This window comes from Seriola dumerili, unplaced genomic scaffold, assembly GCF_002260705.1.
Source record: "Seriola dumerili isolate Sdu_G_001 unplaced genomic scaffold, Sdu_1.0 BDQW01000242.1, whole genome shotgun sequence".
Taxonomy (NCBI): Eukaryota; Metazoa; Chordata; class Actinopteri; order Carangiformes; family Carangidae; genus Seriola; species Seriola dumerili.
In genome coordinates, this window is record NW_019174497.1 from 94,220 (window position 1) to 114,559 (window position 20,340).

Consider the following 20,340-nt stretch of genomic DNA (forward strand, 5'->3'; position numbering starts at 1 on the left):
GAAACAGCCAACACAGTTTCTTTATTGTTGTATCAGAAGATGAGAAAAGAGTTGCAGTTAAAGAAGGAAACTTTAGGTTTGACAGGAGATAAATACAAGTGCAGAACATTTTAACCCTGTTACACCGGAGCTGGCATTTGTCAGCGTAATGGTCATGTTTTATTGTTCAAACGGTATCACACATGATAGATAAAGAAAAAAAAAAACATCACTGTAAATAACTCACGATCAGTTTTTCATTGTTGTATTTATAACAGCATACTACTGTTGCTCAAGATACTGTAAGGCAATCCTACGTGCACTAAAATAAATCCTGCACAGAATCTGAAAAGTAAGCTAAGACTTAACTATAACACCAACGGAGAGAAAAGATCATTCCCACACTTCACTGGATTATAAAACCAAACAGATACAATCGATTTGTGATGCAGAAGAGGAGAGAAACACCACTCCTTTCAGGTATAGTGTAGGGAATACACTTTGTCATTTATGGAGATATGCATCAAGCCAGAGATCTCCTGAGTTTTTCAGTGACCTGAGAAAGAAAAAAAAAATGTCAAAAAAACATCAGTTAAACAGCAAGTGGACCATCACTCTTGTTTGTTTTTGGGTAAATCTAAGACCTTGTGGGAGTATGTATTTTGTGGAATTACCATGAACTGGTCATTTTTACAAATATTGTTGATACATTCTGTGTTCATTAATCTGTCACTGTAGGTTCACATGCATCTTATAACCAATATACTATTATAATTTAAACTAGAAAAAAACAACTGTCCTGTCTAATAAGTCTTGAAACTGTACAATGGCAGTCATTATTAAACGTACCTGACAATATCAGTGAGGCCCTGCCACATAGTTTTCATTTGGTAAGGAATCCCATGTTTCTCACACAGTGCACGTACATGCGGGGCCACCAGGTGGTAGTTGTGGCGCGGCATCGTAGGAAACAGACTTCAGAGACAAAAGGAGCAGAGTGCGTTCATCAGACTGTATAACACATCCGACCTGTGTCAGCATTTGTTTTTAGCGGTTCAGTGTAGTGACAGTTGCCTGTGCACAATGACAAGCTTTTATTAAATGGGTTCACACTCAAAAGTTCACTTTTGGTGTCTGTGTATTATTTTGCAATGACACCTGTACAGCAAGACATGTCTACTTACATGCAGAAAATGTTCACTTCCAGACGACACAGACGAATCAATAATTGCGAGTTGGACATTGAAAATATAGTTCACCCAGAAATGAAAATTGAATTATCTCTAAAAAACATAAATCTATCGTCTTTTCTCAGTTCCACAAGCACGAGATACATCACTCTGTGCTTCAAATTCACTCAAGATCCAGAAATATAAATACTTTACATACTGTTTCTTGAAAACCAATTTTCTCAAACCCTCAATCAGTCTGAGTGTTGGTGTTCTACATGAAAATATTTTACTTCCAAAGTTTGAAGAGTTTGAAGAAGAGAGATTTTCTGGTTGTTGTTTTTTTTTAAAAGCAGATAAGCAGGTTTTGGGTGTTAACCTCTTAAAAATTTTTTTTCCCCCTTATAACTTTAACTTTGATTGCTCCACCCTTGTATATCTAATAATGAGAAATAGCTACTGAACCTGAAACCAAGCAGCTTTACGGTTGTTAAAATGGTCTTCTACAGTCATATTAGGTCTCTGCTGCATCAGCTTGTTCTAACTCTTCAGTGGAATTTAAAATGAAAACTCAGTGGGTTTGGGGAGTGCTTGGCTGCACAGTTTGAGTTTGTAATGGTTGGCCACTGCTTCTTAAAGAGTTAATTATTGGTATCATGATTTTCAGTAGTCTCTTGTGACTGTGCTCAGCCCCTTGTCTGCAAGCACAGAGGTCCTGGACTGTAATAGTTTGGCCTCAAAGCACTCGATGGTGATGATGCAGCAGAAGCTTTCAGAGATGTTTGACCGACCCTCTATGCCTTTTGTATCTGTAGAAAGATTGCTTCTAATTTCATCTCAATACTAAAAAAAAAAAAAAAGTTGACATTAAACTTTAGAAACTCTGTGTTTCTCCTACAAACTTTCAGCTGATGAGTCCACTCCTACTTACTGGTGTTCGATTTGAAAGTTGAGGTGCCCACTGAACCAGTCGTTGAAGAAGGACTGTTCGATATTACAGGTGGCCCGTAGCTAAAGAAGAAGAGCAGACAGAAGAGTGCAGAGGAGTTCATACATCGGCATCACTTGCAGGTGACTGTGGATTTCACAGCACTTAAGAGGTTTCCTTCATAAACCAGGTACCTGCATGGTTAACCAGTCCTGGTGCTTCTCATGGTCGATGTCCATTGGCAGATGATTCATCTGAGTCACCCACACAAACCAGTGACTCTCCAGAAACCTGTAACATTCACAACAATGCCAAACCAGTCACTGAATAATGTGTGACACCATGTGATCGAGGTGTTGTATGAAACTGAGCATCGTTCCTAATAAAGCGCTCTTCTACAAGTCTTTGTAAGCTGAGACGAATGGGTTTATTGATGTGAATAACTCATTTATTATTGATTTTTCACTATGAGATATAAAACACCACAAAGTACAACTTTTAAGTTTCCAGGGTTCTGGTATGTTGCCTTATAGACCACCTTCCCATTTAAATTTCACTGACAATGAATGTGTATCTACCACAAAGTTCCTACGACAAATTTTGACAGATGTCTTTTCAGAGGATGTGCTGCAACATACGTTTAGTATGTTAAATAGGAAGTGTGTTTGTGGTTTTATGGCAGAGTACCATGTACAAGATCTTTTACCTGACGAAGCTGATGAGCGCCACTGAGCCCAGCAGGCCATACAGGGGTATGTAACAGCAGAAGTAGCGAAGATAGTACGACATGGACCAAACCAGATCCTTCACAAGACAAGCAGGTTAATATGATTAATTTAATTAATTTGTTATCAAGACTCATGACTCCCTAACTCATTCCATATTTTTACATGTGTCATACTCACTCTGCAGTGTTTTAGTAAACCGTTTTTCTTTAAGTGTTGTAACACAGATCATTACATTAAGAACTGTTAGGCTACATTATATGAAAAAACCTCATTTAGATTTGTTCGTGCCACACAGAAGACAGGCTCTTACCACCCAGTCATGGCGGGAGATCATGGTGTGCATTATCTGAATGTGGAAGAAAACTGGAATGAGCAGCGGTGGTCCGACTGTAAGAGAGACAGTTACCAGTTATCAGTGCTCTAACACATTCATGGTTACATTCATTTTAAATGACTCTTGAAAAACATACCAAGAAAGAAGTACTGGTGTTGGCGATGGTAGGGCATGTGTTTGATCTTTTTTATGCCATACTGTAACAGAGAGGAAAACAGAGTTAAGAGTAAGCAGCTAGTGAAAGATTAAATCAGGAATCAGAAATATCAGCGTTGTGCTACTTGCCTCCACAGGTTGAGTGGCTCCAACTACAAAGATGCTCAACATGTTGACATCAGGGTCCTTTCTGAAGACGTTGGGTTTAGCGTGATGCTGGAAATGTCGATGATTCCACCAGTTGGCAGAGGCTCCCTAGGAAAACTGTATTTTAATATCTAAGTAAAAAAAAAATTAAGAAAAGAAATGCATGACTGAGACTCACCTTTAAATGGCCGATCGCAAACTTGTGCAACAAGTGATTCCAGCGGGACTTCTTGAAGACAGACAGGTGGCCGAAGTCGTGCTGCAGCCACCCAGCCTGCGACTAGAGAAGAAGAAGAGCGGTATTTTGACGTTTGTTTGCCACAGAATCGGACGTCATCAGAAACGTTTAGACCAAGAGATGATGGTGTCGGAGTCACCTGAGCGGTCGCCAGCATGACCGAGCACAGAAGCGTCAGCATCCAGTTAGTTCCCCAGTGCCATATCATCAGCCAGGCGAGGGCCTCCAGGAGCACGATGTGACACAGGTGGAGGCAGAAGAACAAAGGCCGAGCTCGAAACAGACCCTCGCTCTCTGCCTGTGCACGTAAAGTGTGGAAATCCTGTATGATTGCTGCCTGAGAGCGGAGAGGAGGGAGGAGACGGTGAAACAGATACATCCTGTGAAGCTCAAACGGTGACGTTCTGCTGTGGCATTTGCCAGTTTTAGAGAAATGTATGTTCTTAAAGCATTTGAGGAGACGTAGCATCAAGGTTTTCATACAGTAAAGAACGAGGAAAACAAAAGCAGCTTGAGTTATCTAACAGCTAACAAAACACGAGTGTCCAGAATCTCACACGTGCCTAAAAAGTCAACTCAAAAGCAGTTCTGAGAATGGTCTGACCTAATCTTGTTCCTCAGGTGTTTCCATGCATGTCACAGTGAGACTAAAACTGTTACATGAATAATGTGAGGTTTGCTTTGAAGAGGCTGAGATGAGTCTCACATTTTTGTTCCGGTCCTGGCTGGGCTCTGACGCTGCCAGCTCTCCGATCTGCAGGGGCTTCAGAAACTTTTGCACAAACGTTGGATTAGGATGAAAAGCAGCAAACGCCTCCTGGAAAACAGAGATGAGAAATCCTGTCTGTCATGAGGTAAATGAAAAGTTCTGTAGATTCATCAGTGGTGGAAGAAGCACTCAGGCCATTTACTTAAATAAAACTACCAGTGTTCTTCACAAATATGAAAAAAAATGAAAGTGTTTCATTTTTTAAGTTGCTATCACTGATATCAATAATACATAAGCTGCATTTTGCTGATCTGTATCTGGTCGAGGTGGAGCCTATTTTTGTTTTTTTTTTGTTTTTTTTTAACTTAGTTTTTATTTCAGCCAGTTTTATTTTATACAGTTTGGTAGATTAGTTTCTGAACTAGGGGTCAGGCTCCCTCCACAGGATCACACGATAAAACAGGCGTCATGAGATGATTGATGGGGTAGGAAAGAAGAACAAACAAGTTGAAAAAAGTTCTGTTGCTCAAATTAGTTTTAATTTTTCACACTTTTCTCTGACATTTGCTTTTTTTTCTTCTCTTGAACAGCTATTTAAATGAAGAAGAAGTTTATAGGGGAAATGTCTCTTTGGTTTGACTGCTAACAACTCATAGACACCTGAATCTGACATGGATCCCAGACGCTGCTATTTTGTGAAGGGTTAACCACTGTTTTAATATTTAATGATGTGTTGGATTTTATGAGCTCATGTGTTTTTATGTAAAATTTGAATAGGTTCAGTAACTTGTAAATACACCTGTCTGATAAATGCAGTATTTGGTGAGATGTGGTGGTGTGGAAGTATCAAGTTGCATGAAGTAAATGCTCTTAGTATGAACACCACAACCACAGTTATATTCTCTGAAGTGTGTTTATACATTACTTTTATTTTGAAGAATACACTAAGAAAACAATAAGCATATTTACTGTGGCGTCCTCTCCAGCGTAGTGGCTGATGACACGAAACCCTCCTGGATGCCTTTTGGCCCACTGAGTGATGTTGTAAACCTTTCGATCTATGACCAGCCACTGGTCGTTCCTGCTGCTGTGGCTCTGCACCTCCTCCCAGGTGTAGACGCCTCCAGCACGCCCGCTGCCCGGCTCTGTCAGCTGGCCCCCACCTCCCATCCTCACCGCTGTCTCTGGCCTTGATCCTCCTGCGCACTGAACAGCAACTCAGCCACGAAGTCTGACACCTGGATGTAAAAAAAAAAGAAAGAAAGAAAGAAAAAAAGGTGTTTTTAACAGCAATCTGAGAGTCACAGACTGAGCAGAGGGAGCAGCTTTCATAGGAAGAGGTTTTAACCTGTTGCTCTCTTTACTTTAACCATCAGCTGATAAGTCAAGTCAGACAAAGAGCAGGGCAACATCACTAATAATTGATGATGAAATCAACCAGGAGGCTGGCGCGTGTTTCATCATTTGTCTATATCGACATTAAACATGAATCTAAATGTCAAGAGCACACCTCTGCATTAATTTCCGATAATAATATATATTTAGGCTGTAACCCGCGTCGTATATTTTTATAGCAGCGCGTGTAGGTGGTCGCAGTTCATCATAACGTGCCATTAATGCGTAAAAACAGGTCACAAACACACCTATTAAACCACAAACTGCGCCTCGGTGAACGTTTATCGCCTGTGCTTTGATTAATTCAACAATCATCGCGGATAACGGGAGGCAGGCTGTGCAGCCCCCAGGCCCACTACATGAAGATGAGAAATATTTCACACTTACAGTTTCCAGATTTTTAGCTACTCTCTTTGGTCTTCAGTCACATCAGCAGACCAGCTCGCTTTATCTGCTCCCGTTCCGTTCAGGTCCATTTTAAATAGTAAACACCCCCAAAATCCATCCTGTGCCTTTCCTAATGTGTTCAGCGACACATTCACCCTCTCATTCAGTAGAAATTCCGAGCTGATCATTCGAGGGTTTCTGGGCCAATCGGCGAACAGTATATCCTGGACAGACGGGCTCATGTGCAATGGGCTCAACAAGCTGCTCATTGCAGCGTCGCCTGAGCGCTGAGATGGAAAGAGTCAGTAGGTGGACGTCGGTCTGACATTATCCCCCATTATAACAAATATTTACACATACGCACATTCAAGAGGTTCCTCACTAATGTATAACATTACTCAACATTGCCACTGTATAATTTCATATAGATTTTTTTTTCTGAAGCAAAGTAGATTGAATGTGCCTTTTTCATAAAAAGACTCTTTAATGTCAGTGATGTGAGACACCAAAGTGATATGATTAATGTTGTTAAATGTACTGTATTGTGTATCATATACATACTATATATTGTTGATGTCCCTTCAGTAAGTATTTCATTAATCTAAATACACATAGTTTGTAAGAAAAGTCAAATACAGCTTGATGAATATATGTAAGTGGATTTTTTGGCCAATTTGAGCATATTTTAAAATGTAATAAGTGATATAAGGGAGAGCCATAATGAGTACCTGTGTATTTTTTCATTGTCAGAACACTCCGGCACATGGCCTTGGCATTGGATTGTCACCTCAGTCATATACTTTCAAGTGGACTGACACTGTGTGTAATTATATTTATTCAACTGCTATGCTTATTATATTACAGAAATGCCTATTATCCTTTTACATATTTTGAATTTTTATAGGCTACTATGTGATTACTACTCGGCCTTGCATATTGCCCCTCGGAGAGGAATAAAGTGAATTGAATTGAATTGAATTGAATTGAATTGAATTGAACTGAATTGAATTGAATTGAATTGAATTGAATTGAAGTGAATTTAAAAGTGTTGTTTGATCTATATGTCAGATCTCAATGCTGCAGGAAGCACAGGGCCAGGCGTTTTCATGTCAATGTATTTCAGCTGGCTCCATCTCTAAATCACAAATATTGTTTATTGGGTATTTGCAGTCAAAAATAAGGAGCTTTGCAAGTTTAGTATGATGTGTTATTATGTTATTAATAACATACCACTGATGAGCACAGCCATTATGGTATGAAAATTGTCTTTTGCAGTTCCCACCTCCACCAGGGGGTGGTGCAGATGTGTTCCTTTGATCAGACACCACCTTGTCCTCATTTAACCCCGTGGATGCCTCAGCAGATATCATCACAGTCCTGTGTTGCCTCTGTCATCATCCAGAAACAGACGTGTAATTTAAATCAAATGTGATGTTTTATCGTTAATGATTTGCTCTTGGTTCATGATGATAAATGACTCCAAAGTGCTTTGGCAAAATTCTCAAATGATAATGAATTTATTCAAAACAACAAATTACTGGGCACTTGTCCACAGCAGATCTGAATTTCTCACTCCTTTACAAATTGCAAATGTTTTAGCACATATATGCAAATGAGTACATGTGTTGCTGATGAAAACTGATAATGTTGCTTCTCAGCTGAACAGTCGTACTCTCCAAAACATGTATGAATTCTTTCATTGTGTAAGTCTGTGTGAGTCATCACATGTACCAGTGAACTGTCACAATCTATCAGTAAGAAGATCTTCACAGTAATATGGATTTATTTGTAACGTCTGCTGAATATGTAAATTGCCTGTCAGGTGAAACTTGACTGTTCAGGTTTCTCACATCTTACATCAACCAATCACACATTCTGTCTCATCAACACTGGATGAGACAGAAACTCATCAACACTGGAATTATTCAGGTTACTTTTCAAGTTTTGTGTTGACTAAGGTGTAATACAGTTACTATATGTAAATAAAAAATACAGTAACAATTTCCATGTGAGTGCAATGTGTAATGTAAAACCTTGTACTGTTGAAATCTGCATCTGAATTGTATCCAGTTTGAAATAAAATTAGCAGTCAGTTAGCTGAACACAAATAACACTCTAGTAGCTACAGTAAAGTTTCAGTGTCAAGAGTGAAATGTGGATATAAGGAACGTTCCCCATACTGACAAAACATCTAAACATTTTGACCACCATTGTTTGCACAGTGCTAAACAAAGTTTTCATTTTGAGAGAGTAAGTAATGAAGAAAAACTGTAATATCTATATTTGTTTGAGTTTTTTAATTGCTTGTTTTTGTATATATACAGTATGTGCTGGCTGGGTCATGCAGTGCTTCATCTGCATTCAACACATTCACCTCCACAGTCACATCCATTCACCCCCCCGAGGTCTCTGTCTGTCTGTCTGTCTGTCTGTCTGCTGCTGCTGCTGCTGCTGCTGCTGCTGCTGCTGCTGCTGCTTACAGTCCATTGTGTCATTTCAGGGTCGTTTCAATGCGATGCAGAAATTTGCAAATCAGCTCTTTAAGTCCTCAGCATATCAGACAGGATTATCCTCAAGCAGCGTGCAGCCTGTCTCCCCGTTTGTCCGCCTCTTCTGCCACAGTTCATCAGGCTGACAGAAGCGCTGCACATCTGACCCCAGCAGCTTCTCCTGGCTTTTCTTCAGTATCACAACCAGCAAAACACACTGCCAATCAGAAAACCTGTCTGCTATTATCAGCTATTCAATAAAGTCAGAAGGCACTGTATTCAAGTCCAATTCGGATGTAGTAAATAGTAGTCACAGTAAGAGTGTTATCTCAGCATCACCTACAAAAAGTGTTAACATATTAATTAATAAACATTAAGTAATTTAAAAAAGACTGTTCCTGTAGCTTACTTAGATTTTATGAATGAGTACATTCTTGCTGGTTCTATACAGTGGTGGAAGAAGTATTCACATCTTGGGTATACATAGCAATAATCAAAATGTAAAAATACTCCATTACAAGTAAAAGTCCTGTCCTTTCCTATAAAATCTATATAAGAAAGAATACAGAGGTATTTTCGGTAAAATATCCCAGCAAAAGTACAATGTTACACAGGTGAAAGGCTATCAGTGTTTTGCATTATTATTGTTTTGGGATTACTATTACTCATGCACGATTTTGAGTCAAGAAGGAGCTCATTTTTATTCTTTAACAGTACTGTTTTTTTGTTTTGTTTTTTTTTATAGGAAGAGAATACATCATTTAGTATGTGTTTTAATCTGAAAGGTACTAGTTACTTTTACATCCAAGTAAATGTAGTGAAATAAAACATACAAATATTGGCCTCTGAAATGTAGTGGAAATGAAGTATAAAGTATCTAAATAAATATTAGTCAAGACAAAAGCCTAAAGATTTAGATTTTAGATACAGTACTTGAGTATTTGGTCACATTCCACCACTGGTGCTACACTTTAAATAACAGCATGCAGTTGTGATGGAGTATTTTCACATTGCTGTGAGTGGAAACGATGTGAACATTCTTTTACTGGAAAGTTCGTCTGTGCTGTAACTGTTGTTGCCCTTTTATCTAAAACTTGCTCAAGGCTCTTTCAAATTTTGCAGCTATTTTGAGCCACAGTGTACGAATACATTTTAGTCATGTCACATTCATTTCAATATCCATTGCATTATATCTATCTATCTATCTATCTATCTATCTATCCATCTATCTATCTATCTATCTATCTATCTGGTCGTTTCACATCATCTGATAATTTAGCATCAAAACTGAACAGCTTATTTTTCTTAAATTAGTGTAAAATACCACAATAACACTGCAGAAGACTAAACAACTAATTATCCTACAAATGAATGAATCAATAATTAAATAAATCTCTCTGGTTCTTGTGTCAGGTTGAACACTGTGAGTGTTGGCAGCAGTTTATATGTTATTCTTGTGTCTGTTCAGTGTCGAAGCAGAAAGTCGTCACAGTTTTTTAATTAGTCTATAAAAACCTGCTAAAGCTAATGTCTGTAGTGTTTGATAGCTTGATAGAAACCAATGCTGGGATTACCATCTTTGGAGGTCAGGGACACGGTGTGATGATTACTGTTCTCTTACTGTTCTACATGTATTAATGTATGATTATGTTTTCACAGTAGTGGTAGAAGTGTTTGGATCCTCAACTTACACAAAGTAAAAGTAGCAGTACTTCGATGTACAAGTAAAAGACCTGCATTCAAAATGTTACTGCAATAAAAGCTTGTAACTGTCATAAGCAAAATGTACCTAAAGTATCAAATAAAACTATATTAAAGGAACTAACTCTTCCTTATGCAGAAATGGCTCCTGTCAGTGTTAGCTGCATATCGGATTGTTGTGTGAGCAGTATTTGTAATGTTGTAGCTGATCGAGGTGTTTTGTTTTTTTCTTTCTGGTTTTACAGCATTTGACTCAAAACCATGGTTCCTTGGTAAGTGGTGCAAACATGTTCAATACAATAATGACAAAATAATGACAGGAACAAAGTACAGCAACATTATTTAAACAAAAAGACAACTTTCTTGGGCAATTTACTTCTGGGTGATCATACCAACATGAATTACAAATGCATATGGACGGTGTAAATAGCTCTTTGGCAAGTACTTTTTCCCTAGTTGTACACTGTTCTTACATTTTTACAATCAAGCAAAATATGACACTGGGCTTCAAGGTTATTGTCAATGCAAAGATTGATCCTATTTACATTTTATTTTTTTTATTTATGTTCAACCTTGAGACTGTTGCGGTTTTCTATTTAACAAAAAACGTCTAAAAACATGCAAGAAATAGGAGAGATTTTTTTAATAGACTACTTCCCTAACACACACACACACACACACACACACACACACACACACACACACACACACACACACACACTGACCATGTGATGTGAATGTCCCCTTGTTCCGGTTACAGAGGAGCCTGGGAGGGAGGGCTCAGTTGAATGTAAACCTTCACACTGATGGAGAGAAGCGGCCAACATCAGGAGCAGAGTCTCTCAGTCACTCGACATTCACTTTTTCAAAACGTTGCAGTCTCTGTCTCCAGCGCGGATCACAACTCCGGGAGAGCTCGGCCTCTAATGGGCAGCAGCCGCATTAACTAGTGGACAGACTTCCATTAACTGTTTTTCTTTGCCGCCGGCCAGGTCACTCCGCTGCGCACACACTGTGGACTCCTGCACCGACAGCCGGCAGGAAGAGCGGCAGTAAGCTGACTGTTTAGTGTCCTAAAGTGGCACTTTTTTTCCCTCCTGCTCTGATAGAGAGACCGGATCACGTGAACAGGTCATCTCAAAGCTGCGCGTTCTCTTTCTCTTAAAAGCCTCGTGGAGGTTAAAGAGGAGAGAGGAAGGGGTAAGGACTGCAAGAATTCAATTTCAGATCAAAATTCGGCTGTACTTTGTTGAGCTAAACTACCAGCTACATTACTACTATTATTATTACTACTACTACCACTACTATTATTACTACTATTACTACTATCATTATTATTACTCCAGACTCTGTTAGACATTTTCCACTGGTGTTTTTATGATGAAGCGCTAGATGAAGGGACAGAGACAAACCTGACACACTGCGGTGGCATGGCTGCAAGAGTGTTAATTGGCCCGGACCATGATGCTGTTTGCAGCCAGTGGGTTCAACCACAAAACAACAGCAGCTCCCAGGCAGAGGGTTAACTTGTCACAGAGAGTACAGCATCAAATGACTCTGTCCTGACTCACATAAGGAGTCAGGGGCTGCAGGCCACAGCATGGGCAACTCCTCCAGGAAGGGAGAGGGAGAAGAAGAAGAGGAGGGGGGAAAGGATGGCGAGGAGGCAGAAATCACAGAGAAGAAGAAAGAGGAGGAAGTGGAGGTCGAGGAGGAGCTTCCACTTGGGGTGGAGGAGTTGCTGGAAAGTGGAGACCCTGTGCTGGACTTGAGCTACCGTAAATTCAAGAGGTTACCGTTGCGTGTTTGTGGACTGATGCACCTGGAGAAGCTGTATGTTTGCGGTAACAGCCTGCGCACTCTGCCGGACAGCCTCTCCCAGCTGCCGGGTCTGCGGATACTCGCCCTTGACTTCAACAAGCTGGAAGATGTTCCCATGGCCGTCTGCCAGCTCACTAACCTCACTCGCCTCTACCTGGGCAGCAACCGGTTGATGACCCTCCCACCTGAGCTGAGGAACCTGCAGAGTCTGCGCTGCCTCTGGGTGGAGAGCAACTACTTCCAGAGATTTCCACGGGTACTGTACGACCTGCCCCACCTCAAGTCCCTTCAGATCGGGGACAACCGGCTGAAGACGCTGCCTCCTGACCTGTGGCGTATGGAGGCTTTGAGGGGATTATGGCTCTATGGAAACCGCTTTGATACCTTTCCCAAAGTCTTGCTGCGCATGGAGAACTTGGAGATCTTAGACCTGGACCGCAACAAGATATCAGAGTTTCCCAGTCTGAAGCGTCTCCATGCCTTGCGCCTGTTCTCCTACGACCACAACCCGGTCAAGGACCCTCCTAACGTGGGTGAGGAGGCGCTGATCGTCGGGGAAGGGGCTGCAGAGTTCTTGGAGGAGCGTGAGGCCAAGAAGGAGAGGCGACGAAAGGCCGCAGAGAAAGAGGCTGAGGAGTTAGCTCTGGCAGGAGAGGAGCCGGTGATTCACGGTATTCTGAAGAACAGCAGCTCAAAACAAGCTGCAGTGACCATAGACAACGCAAATGTTAAAGAGGAAGAGTTCCTGGTTAAGGGGGAGGAGGTGGAAGGGGAGTACGATGGTGCTGAGCTTGAATATGATGAAGAGGGCATCGAATATGAGACTGAGGAGCTTATATGTGAAGGAGAGGGGTTTGACTACGAGGGCGAGGATCTGGAGTACGAAAGGGTTCAGATGGACTATGAGTACGAGGATCTGGAGGACATGGGGAGACAAGATGAAGGGGCATGAAAAACCCCTCATACCTTCAGAGGATCTGCAGGCAGGTGGAGGCGGATGAAAGAAAATCTGCAAATAGAGTATTTTAAAGAAGCTGACACAGGACGAGTGTGGGACTGTCTTAGCTGCGCTGCTAATTTCTAATCCGTTGTTAACTGTGAAAATAAAGCTGGGCATTATGATCCTATAAACTGACAGCACCTGTGACATCTCAATCAGCTGGAAATTACCAAATCAGAGCAGGTCTCAGGTGGAGTGAGTGTGTGTATTCAGTGTTTATGGCTGTTTTAAATTAGCGTTGTCCTCTGAGTGTACACAGGAGACCAAGTCTTCCATGATTAAATATTAACTCCTTTGATGAAGTCTGTCAGTCATTCATGTTGAGATATTTCTGAATTCAGAACCAGTAAAAGCAGCAGCTTCTGTTTACCTGACTGACACACTGTAGTATTTCCACACATCATGGTCAGCGTCTGTTTTATGTGCTTGCCAGTGCAGCTCAGCTCTCGCCTCGTCGCTATTTTTACAGCCCAGGCCGTGCGCACATGTAAATGTGTGTATTGGATTTAGATTCACAAAGAATTTATGCCATGCTAAACACAACCCCCTAAACCTTGTCAGTGTTGTGTAAGCAGTACTGTAAGCGTCAGTGCCAAGAGAGAGAGGGAGACAAGCTGGATTATTGCAGCGATGAATAGCTGGGGTGCCTCACCATAAAAGGTAAGTCCATAGGGAGGCTCCACACATGAAATGCATGGACAAAAGAATAATTATTCACATTGAAAAAAACATTTTTCAAAAAGCTGAAGCCCTCTGCAGGTCAGAGTCCATCATGACCTTTGTATACTCCTTTTTGTCGGTGACTACACCTTTTCTAGCTCCATCTCGAACATGAAGCAGGCCCGGGCCTTGTCCTCTTCTCATCTCTGTACTCATTATTCATGTGGGGCTCGTATGTAATCTAATCCTCTTTCGTTCCACATATCTTTTTCTCACATCTAATTGAAAGAGTGAAATATTTATCCCCACGCTGAAATATTTATGCTCGGTCTCGTGTGGCAGCGTGTCTCCCTACTCCTGTGTGTCAGTGTTGGGGAAACAGACTCAAACTGATGATTGCTTCTCTTTATATTTCCAAAAAGTGACACACAACATTGCCCCCATTACACACATGAAACCATACAGTATTTATTACATACATGTAAGGGTATCAGTGACATACCAAGGACTGCAAGTTATTTTCATTATTGATTGATTGTTTGGTCTTTTGAGTAGAAATCAGTGGAAAGTTGACCATACGATCATCAAAGTGATTAGGATTCATCCGCTTTAGACCATGAATGTGGTTGCTGAAATATTTCGGTGCGCACCAAAGTGATGGACTGACCAAAAGACTCCACATTCTCATCCTTAGAGCCACGAGCATGACTACAATTTCCATAAAGTTTATTATTTCACTGTTCACCTCATATATTCAGCTAATTAAACTAGATCTACTAACTGTTCTTATTCTGACACCAACAATTCTCTGCAGACCCTCAGTGTGGTTTTATGTGTCTCTTGTTTTGACACAATCTAGTTTATGTGACTTTTGTGGGTGATGTAAAGCCACTGCAGTTTCAGACAGTTGGTCCACAGTATGTGTGCGTCCTGTATGGAGCTGCAGTAAATGACACATAATGTGACGGTGGTGGAAACTCGATCCTCCTCCTCGGTCCGTGCTCGGCTGCTCCTTCCATGGCTGTGGGTGGCAAAACAGTCTGACACAGCACAGACGTCCACAGGAATCAGTGCCACACTCAGTCTGAGTGTAATTATTTTGCTCATTGGTTTACACTCCTCTCATTCTCTGTAGGTCAGTGACAGAGAGGCGGTTAAAGACAGTGCTTCAACGCCTTCACTCCCTCTTTGGCTTTCACACTGCTTACTTCACACAATTGTCTGACTGGCAGCTTTTCAACTCACACAAAAAGGACTTCCCAAAGAGATGAAAATTAGCCATTTTTTTTGACAGGACTATTGTAAAACAACACAGACGTGGGGGTGATCAAGGTTTTCAAGATTTGATTATAAGGAAATGTAATACTGCAACCGTTCTTCCTCACAAAGCCACAGTTTTTATGAGAAAATAAATACCCATGTAGGTAGTAATGTGATGAGAAGAAACCCACAATTTCATTTTTGTGATGAGTAGCCAGCTGTGAAGGTAACATCTCAGGGTGTGTGAAGATTTAGCCCCTAAAGATGAACCTGTGAAATAAAAAGGGGTCATGTAAGTCAAAGGAAAAACATAAGCATGACGGGACTTGTGATGTGTAGTGATTTGTTCAACATGTGTGTACCTGTCCATGTCCCGACGATTGTAGCCGTTGTGCATTTTTGCAGTGATGACTCCTGCACCGGTGTGGCCGCATCTCAGCTTTTCTAAATCAGCATCATGACAGAACCTGAAAAGAAAAACAAAGTTTTAAACTGGATATTTGTCAGTTCAACAGGTGTTTGAATGATATATGCAACAGTGCAACATACATAGTCTGAATTAGCTGAAAGGCATATACATCCTCTGGACATATGATACACGTTTATAACATATGAAATACCCATAGTAAAAATTGTATATATACATATATCAAAAAATGTCTATGTTAGATGCAAGTTTATTCAAATATTAAATATATGGTTCTCTTAATGATTTTAGACATGTCTTTCTTCACATCCTGGGAAACTGGCGTCAGACTTTTGGACTCTACTGTATATAATATCAACATATAGTGACAGGCTTTGGGATGGATATATATGTATGTAACGTGTCTACAATATAAGCATACATACATAAACATACAGATTTATATGGAAGAGACATATATGTTGATATATAAAATAGTTCCAACTTCTAATAGGTTTCATATATCATTTTTACATGTACATAAATGCCATACATATGTACATTTGCGTATTGGTACTATTTTCAATTCAGGCCTTTTATTTCAATGGGGTATCATCAAAGTTTGGTTTTGCCACTTAAGTGAAGGATCTAAATACCAAACACACTTACTTGTTTTTATAATGTGTCGTGAAGTGTGAACAATCAAAAGGTGTATTAGGGAAAGGCTGGTTGTTCAGAGCATTTAGAAGAGACCCTGTGGGCTCCTAAAAAACACAACACACAACAAACACAACAGAGTGAACACCACAACACTCAACAGTCCAAATAACAGCTCCAAACATGGAAGTCATTTTTATATAAAAGAAGAAAGACTATGATATAGAAATATTTAACCTTTTTTCCAATGGTCTTCTCAGTCAGTGCATTACTTTTAGTCTGGGGTGATGGCAGAAGGGAGCTCTAGAAGAGCAGAGGGAAAGCTGTTAAAGTGATAAAATCTAAATCTACTACAGCTGGCGAGGAGGGGGTCAGTACTCACTGGGCAGGCCAAGGGAGCGATGGCACCTCGAGTGTATCCTGTTTCTCGACAAGAATGGCTGCGCAGGCCCGGTATCGCCTCGGTGCCCTCAAACACAAGCACAGAAGGACACTGTCAGTTTTACACATAATGAAATGACAACTTTAAAGGAGAGGGCAGAGTCGGAGGGTACTGTGCATCAACCTGCAGAAATGACGGTCGCAAGAAGTCGTTTTTCATCACTGAGCTGTGAGTCTGAGGAGGTTCAACCTGAACCTGAAGTTTGCAAAGACAAATAAGAAACAGTTGGTCTCATTTTAAATGATGATAATTAAAGGACGAGGTTAGCAACAGTCTGTATCTTTCTTTATTGTCAATAAACCCCATGAAAAGCCAAAACAAACCATCATGTTTGTCCGTCTCTCAAACATTTTCCATCTTCCCCGCTGCTGCTGCTGCTGCTGCTGCTGTTGCTGCTGCTGCACTGCGCTTGAGATCATTTGTTCATATTGAAGATGTAAATCTTTAAACAACAAATGTCTGCAGACTTTATTTTAAAGAACCTTTCCTGAAACATCTGTGCACTGTCATTAGAAGCACACGTTACTCAAACAGGGGGTAAATAGTGCAGTTGTTGGTGAATATTTGTGCTCTGGCAGAATATTAACAGCAGCAGGACGATGTATGTGACATTGACTTAAAATAAACTCCCCTCCCCAGGGTCATTACAGTTAAAGAGTACGTCACCCAGTGCAATGGTGCAGCTCATATATGTTTTCCTTCCTGGCTCTATTGCACAGAGGAATACGATAGACTGTATCAACCTTTACTAATTCAAAGGATCAGTTGATTGTTAGTTTTGATCTTTTCATGGGATTCACTGACAATAAGAAAATGTGAATAAAGAAATGTAAAATATAGAATACAATCAGACTTACCCTCAATGAACAATACTCACCATGCTGCTGTTTTTCTCCTGAAAGGTGTTAAGCTGAAGCTCCGTCCCCTCAGTGAAACCAGTCTCTCCTTTAGGACCTATAGTCACATGGTTTTGGGAAACTGGAAGAGCAACAGTGTGAATGCAACAAAAAACTTATAAGAAGTCTTTATTTATTTTATTATGAAACAGCAGTCTGTAATGTAGTTTCACAAACTGGTGCTTTGTCTTGTGTGTTTCTCTTTTCTAGACCATCTGTTCCTGTTTCTCTTGTCTTTAAACCTTCACTTCACATAAGCTTGGACTTTAAGTCTCAGCATTTTCAAGCTTTCTTTTACCTGCTGGCGTGAGGCGATGAGGCCCAAACAGTCTTTGGTACTCTGTCTGAAGAAACAAATTCATGAAGACAGGTGATGAGAAATTTACTTTTCAGTATTTATGACATATGTGACACTCATCAACGTCTCCCAAGTGTATTTGTTATTACGTCCTACCTTCTCCTCGGCAGCCACTGTTCTTGGGTGACTCCTCAGATAACAGAAGCCGCTGTCTCTGGATCTGTTAATGAGGTTTGGCAAAGACCCCGAACAATCAGAGCGGATGTGGGGCTGGTAATGCCGTTTGGTTTGAGACATCAAACTGTCAGATAACAGCAGTCTGTAGACAGAAACAACACACCCGAGTTCGAGGTAACACTTGGAGCTAATCACAGTCAGGCTATTTGCTTTAATTGAATCAGTGAAGGGACCAGCCTGTAGAAATGTGTGAATCCAGTTTTTCAATGCACTGAGCACCACAAGCAAAACTTGATTCACCTCTGTTGCACCTGAGCGGAGGCAAATCCACAGAGCTGATTTTAATCATTTCTACAAACTGGGTTTAATTGACATCACCAATTTTTGAGATCAGTGGTTACTTAATATTTAAATCCAGTAAGTGCTGTAACCTTTATGTAGCTAACTGAACCAAAGGACAAAGCTAATAATGTTAGTGTGGTAATGCCAACTGAGACTTTGAGATCATTTAAATGTTATTGTTATAGTCAAAGCCTGTAGGGAACCAGTTCTCGCCTTCTATGACCACTCACCCAAACTGGGGGTTGTCGGTGTGGTCCAGACTGGGCCTGTAATATATAGCTGGTCTCTGGTTTGCTGTGTAGCCTGTCTCATTGACACGTCTGAGGTGTGAAGAGAGGTTCACTCTGCCTGTGTCTAAAACAGTCGTACAAACATTGATCATCAGAATCCTAAACTGAATCCTAATCAATATGATAAAAGCTGTTTGACTCTAAAGTTTCATGTGAAACAAAACTTTTCCTCTCTCACCTCGCGCCCTCTCCCCATATGACGCTCTGTAAGAAGTTTTATAGACTTTGAGTGTGTCACTGGTCAGTCCTCCCCAGCTGCCTGTTGCTCCAACAGTCGCCGTGACTGTCCTCCTCGGCTCAGCCATCTGTGACTGCTGTAATGGAAACTGTCAGTGACAACAGTGATGGATAGCAGAAATCCTCAGGGCCTGTGCGCACTGCTGTAACCACAAAATAAAAGAAGCAAGCAAAGTGTAACTCCTTTGTTTTTAGGTTGGACTGAAGCCAAACAAACTCAAAGCTCTGTGAAAACACAATTACAGCACCTATAGGAAATAATGCAATAAGTGCTCCTTTTATTAAGTGCTGTTTGAGTGAGGAGGGAATTTCTGAGTAACAGCACCACTGCAGTACAGTTACAGCTATTTGTGTTTACAGCAGATATAACTTACCCCAGAAAAAAACAGGATCTGCCAAAGCAAGGGAAAGCTTCACTTACTCTTGAGATGTACCTGCAACTCTGGGCTGTTTGCTCACCTCTCTGTGTTGTGGGGTTTTGTAGGTAAACAGGTCTCTGTTGCTAGGTGATTCAGCACAAGGGCAGAACATTATAGCTGAAGAATGAGTCCAGAGTGAAAGGTTGGCTGCCGACAGTTTAATAATGTTTCTACTGTATATCAGGGTCTGTGCTTTATTTCTTTAACACATGTCCTGTCATGTGTTTGTTATTTAATGTTGCAGCAGGGAAAACTGTAAGATTCCCACTTTACTGTCAGCAGTTTAAACATTGTTTAACATTCAGATGCTTTTTTAAAAAACTAACGACACAGCAAACTATTGCATATGAACAATATCTGTGTTTTTTTATTTTTACATGTGCTCAGATTATCTTAAATTTTCCAAATGTGCTTTTTTAAATGGATGATATTTGAGTTTGAGGTTTATTTTTGCTGGTTACAATCAAAGACACAGGTAAAAAAAAACAAATTTAAAGACAGAAAAATAAAGTCCAGATTAATTTAATGATCACCTCTACATAAATAGTATACAGTACACAGAATTTGTTTTGAAGGACTTTAAGAAGAAGTACATTTTAACTGAATAAGAATAACTTAAACACCTAGAAATATCCTAATTTCTGCTTATAGCTGCATTTTAAAATGGTTATATACTGCTTATAAACACAGGGGTTAAAGTAAAGTGTAACTATTATGGTGTACTGTGTATATTTCAACCATGTTTTTGTCATTCAAATAATTTTATCCATTTTGAGGGTAGAGAGTGGTGTATATGGTGCAGATTGTAAAATTGTAAATGTAAAATTGACCTGAGGTTTGTGCTGCTGTAAGGTGAATTTCTCCACCTGGAGCTCATCGACTCTTTAACGATCAGATGCACAGCTCCAGCCTGAACAGCTACTGCACATGTCCACTGGATGGCAGTGTGATGCCACAGTGGCCCCGACTGTAGTCAAGCCCAGAAAAGATGTAAGGTTATGTAAAAATGATGGATGGCTTGAAATTTGCATGGCATCTTGATAACAATGTCCATGCGAGACAGGGAGTTATCATC

The 20,340-nt window shown here is 40.5% G+C and overlaps 3 protein-coding genes across 3 annotated transcripts; 1 reads left to right on the forward strand and 2 right to left on the reverse strand.

The window, feature by feature from the left end:
- Positions 1-10: 10 nt before the first annotated feature.
- Positions 11-6,355, reverse strand: fads2 (fatty acid desaturase 2). Its single transcript, XM_022756428.1, has 13 exons — positions 6,171-6,355; positions 5,358-5,626; positions 4,386-4,496; positions 3,819-4,016; positions 3,620-3,721; positions 3,424-3,549; positions 3,275-3,335; positions 3,115-3,191; positions 2,783-2,880; positions 2,271-2,367; positions 2,080-2,159; positions 829-954; positions 11-535 (listed from the first exon to the last, which is right to left on the reverse strand). The coding sequence occupies exons 2-13, from the start codon at positions 5,556-5,558 to the stop codon at positions 484-486; spliced, it is 1,329 nt and encodes a 442-aa protein (XP_022612149.1). The 5' UTR covers positions 5,559-5,626; positions 6,171-6,355; the 3' UTR covers positions 11-483.
- A 5,466-nt stretch (positions 6,356-11,821) lies between these two features.
- Positions 11,822-13,377, forward strand: lrrc10b (leucine rich repeat containing 10B). The gene has a single exon (XM_022756377.1). The coding sequence runs from the start codon at positions 11,961-11,963 to the stop codon at positions 13,131-13,133; it is 1,173 nt and encodes a 390-aa protein (XP_022612098.1). The 5' UTR covers positions 11,822-11,960; the 3' UTR covers positions 13,134-13,377.
- Positions 13,378-15,338: 1,961 nt separating this feature from the next.
- Positions 15,339-18,914, reverse strand: LOC111229585 (protein phosphatase 1 regulatory subunit 32-like). Its single transcript, XM_022755960.1, has 11 exons — positions 18,788-18,914; positions 18,550-18,673; positions 17,957-18,119; positions 17,801-17,846; positions 17,484-17,584; positions 16,730-16,795; positions 16,547-16,633; positions 16,402-16,467; positions 16,177-16,271; positions 15,464-15,568; positions 15,339-15,371 (listed from the first exon to the last, which is right to left on the reverse strand). Exons 1-11 carry the CDS (start codon positions 18,912-18,914, stop codon positions 15,353-15,355), a joined length of 999 nt encoding a protein of 332 aa, XP_022611681.1. The 3' UTR covers positions 15,339-15,352.
- Positions 18,915-20,340: the final 1,426 nt, after the last annotated feature.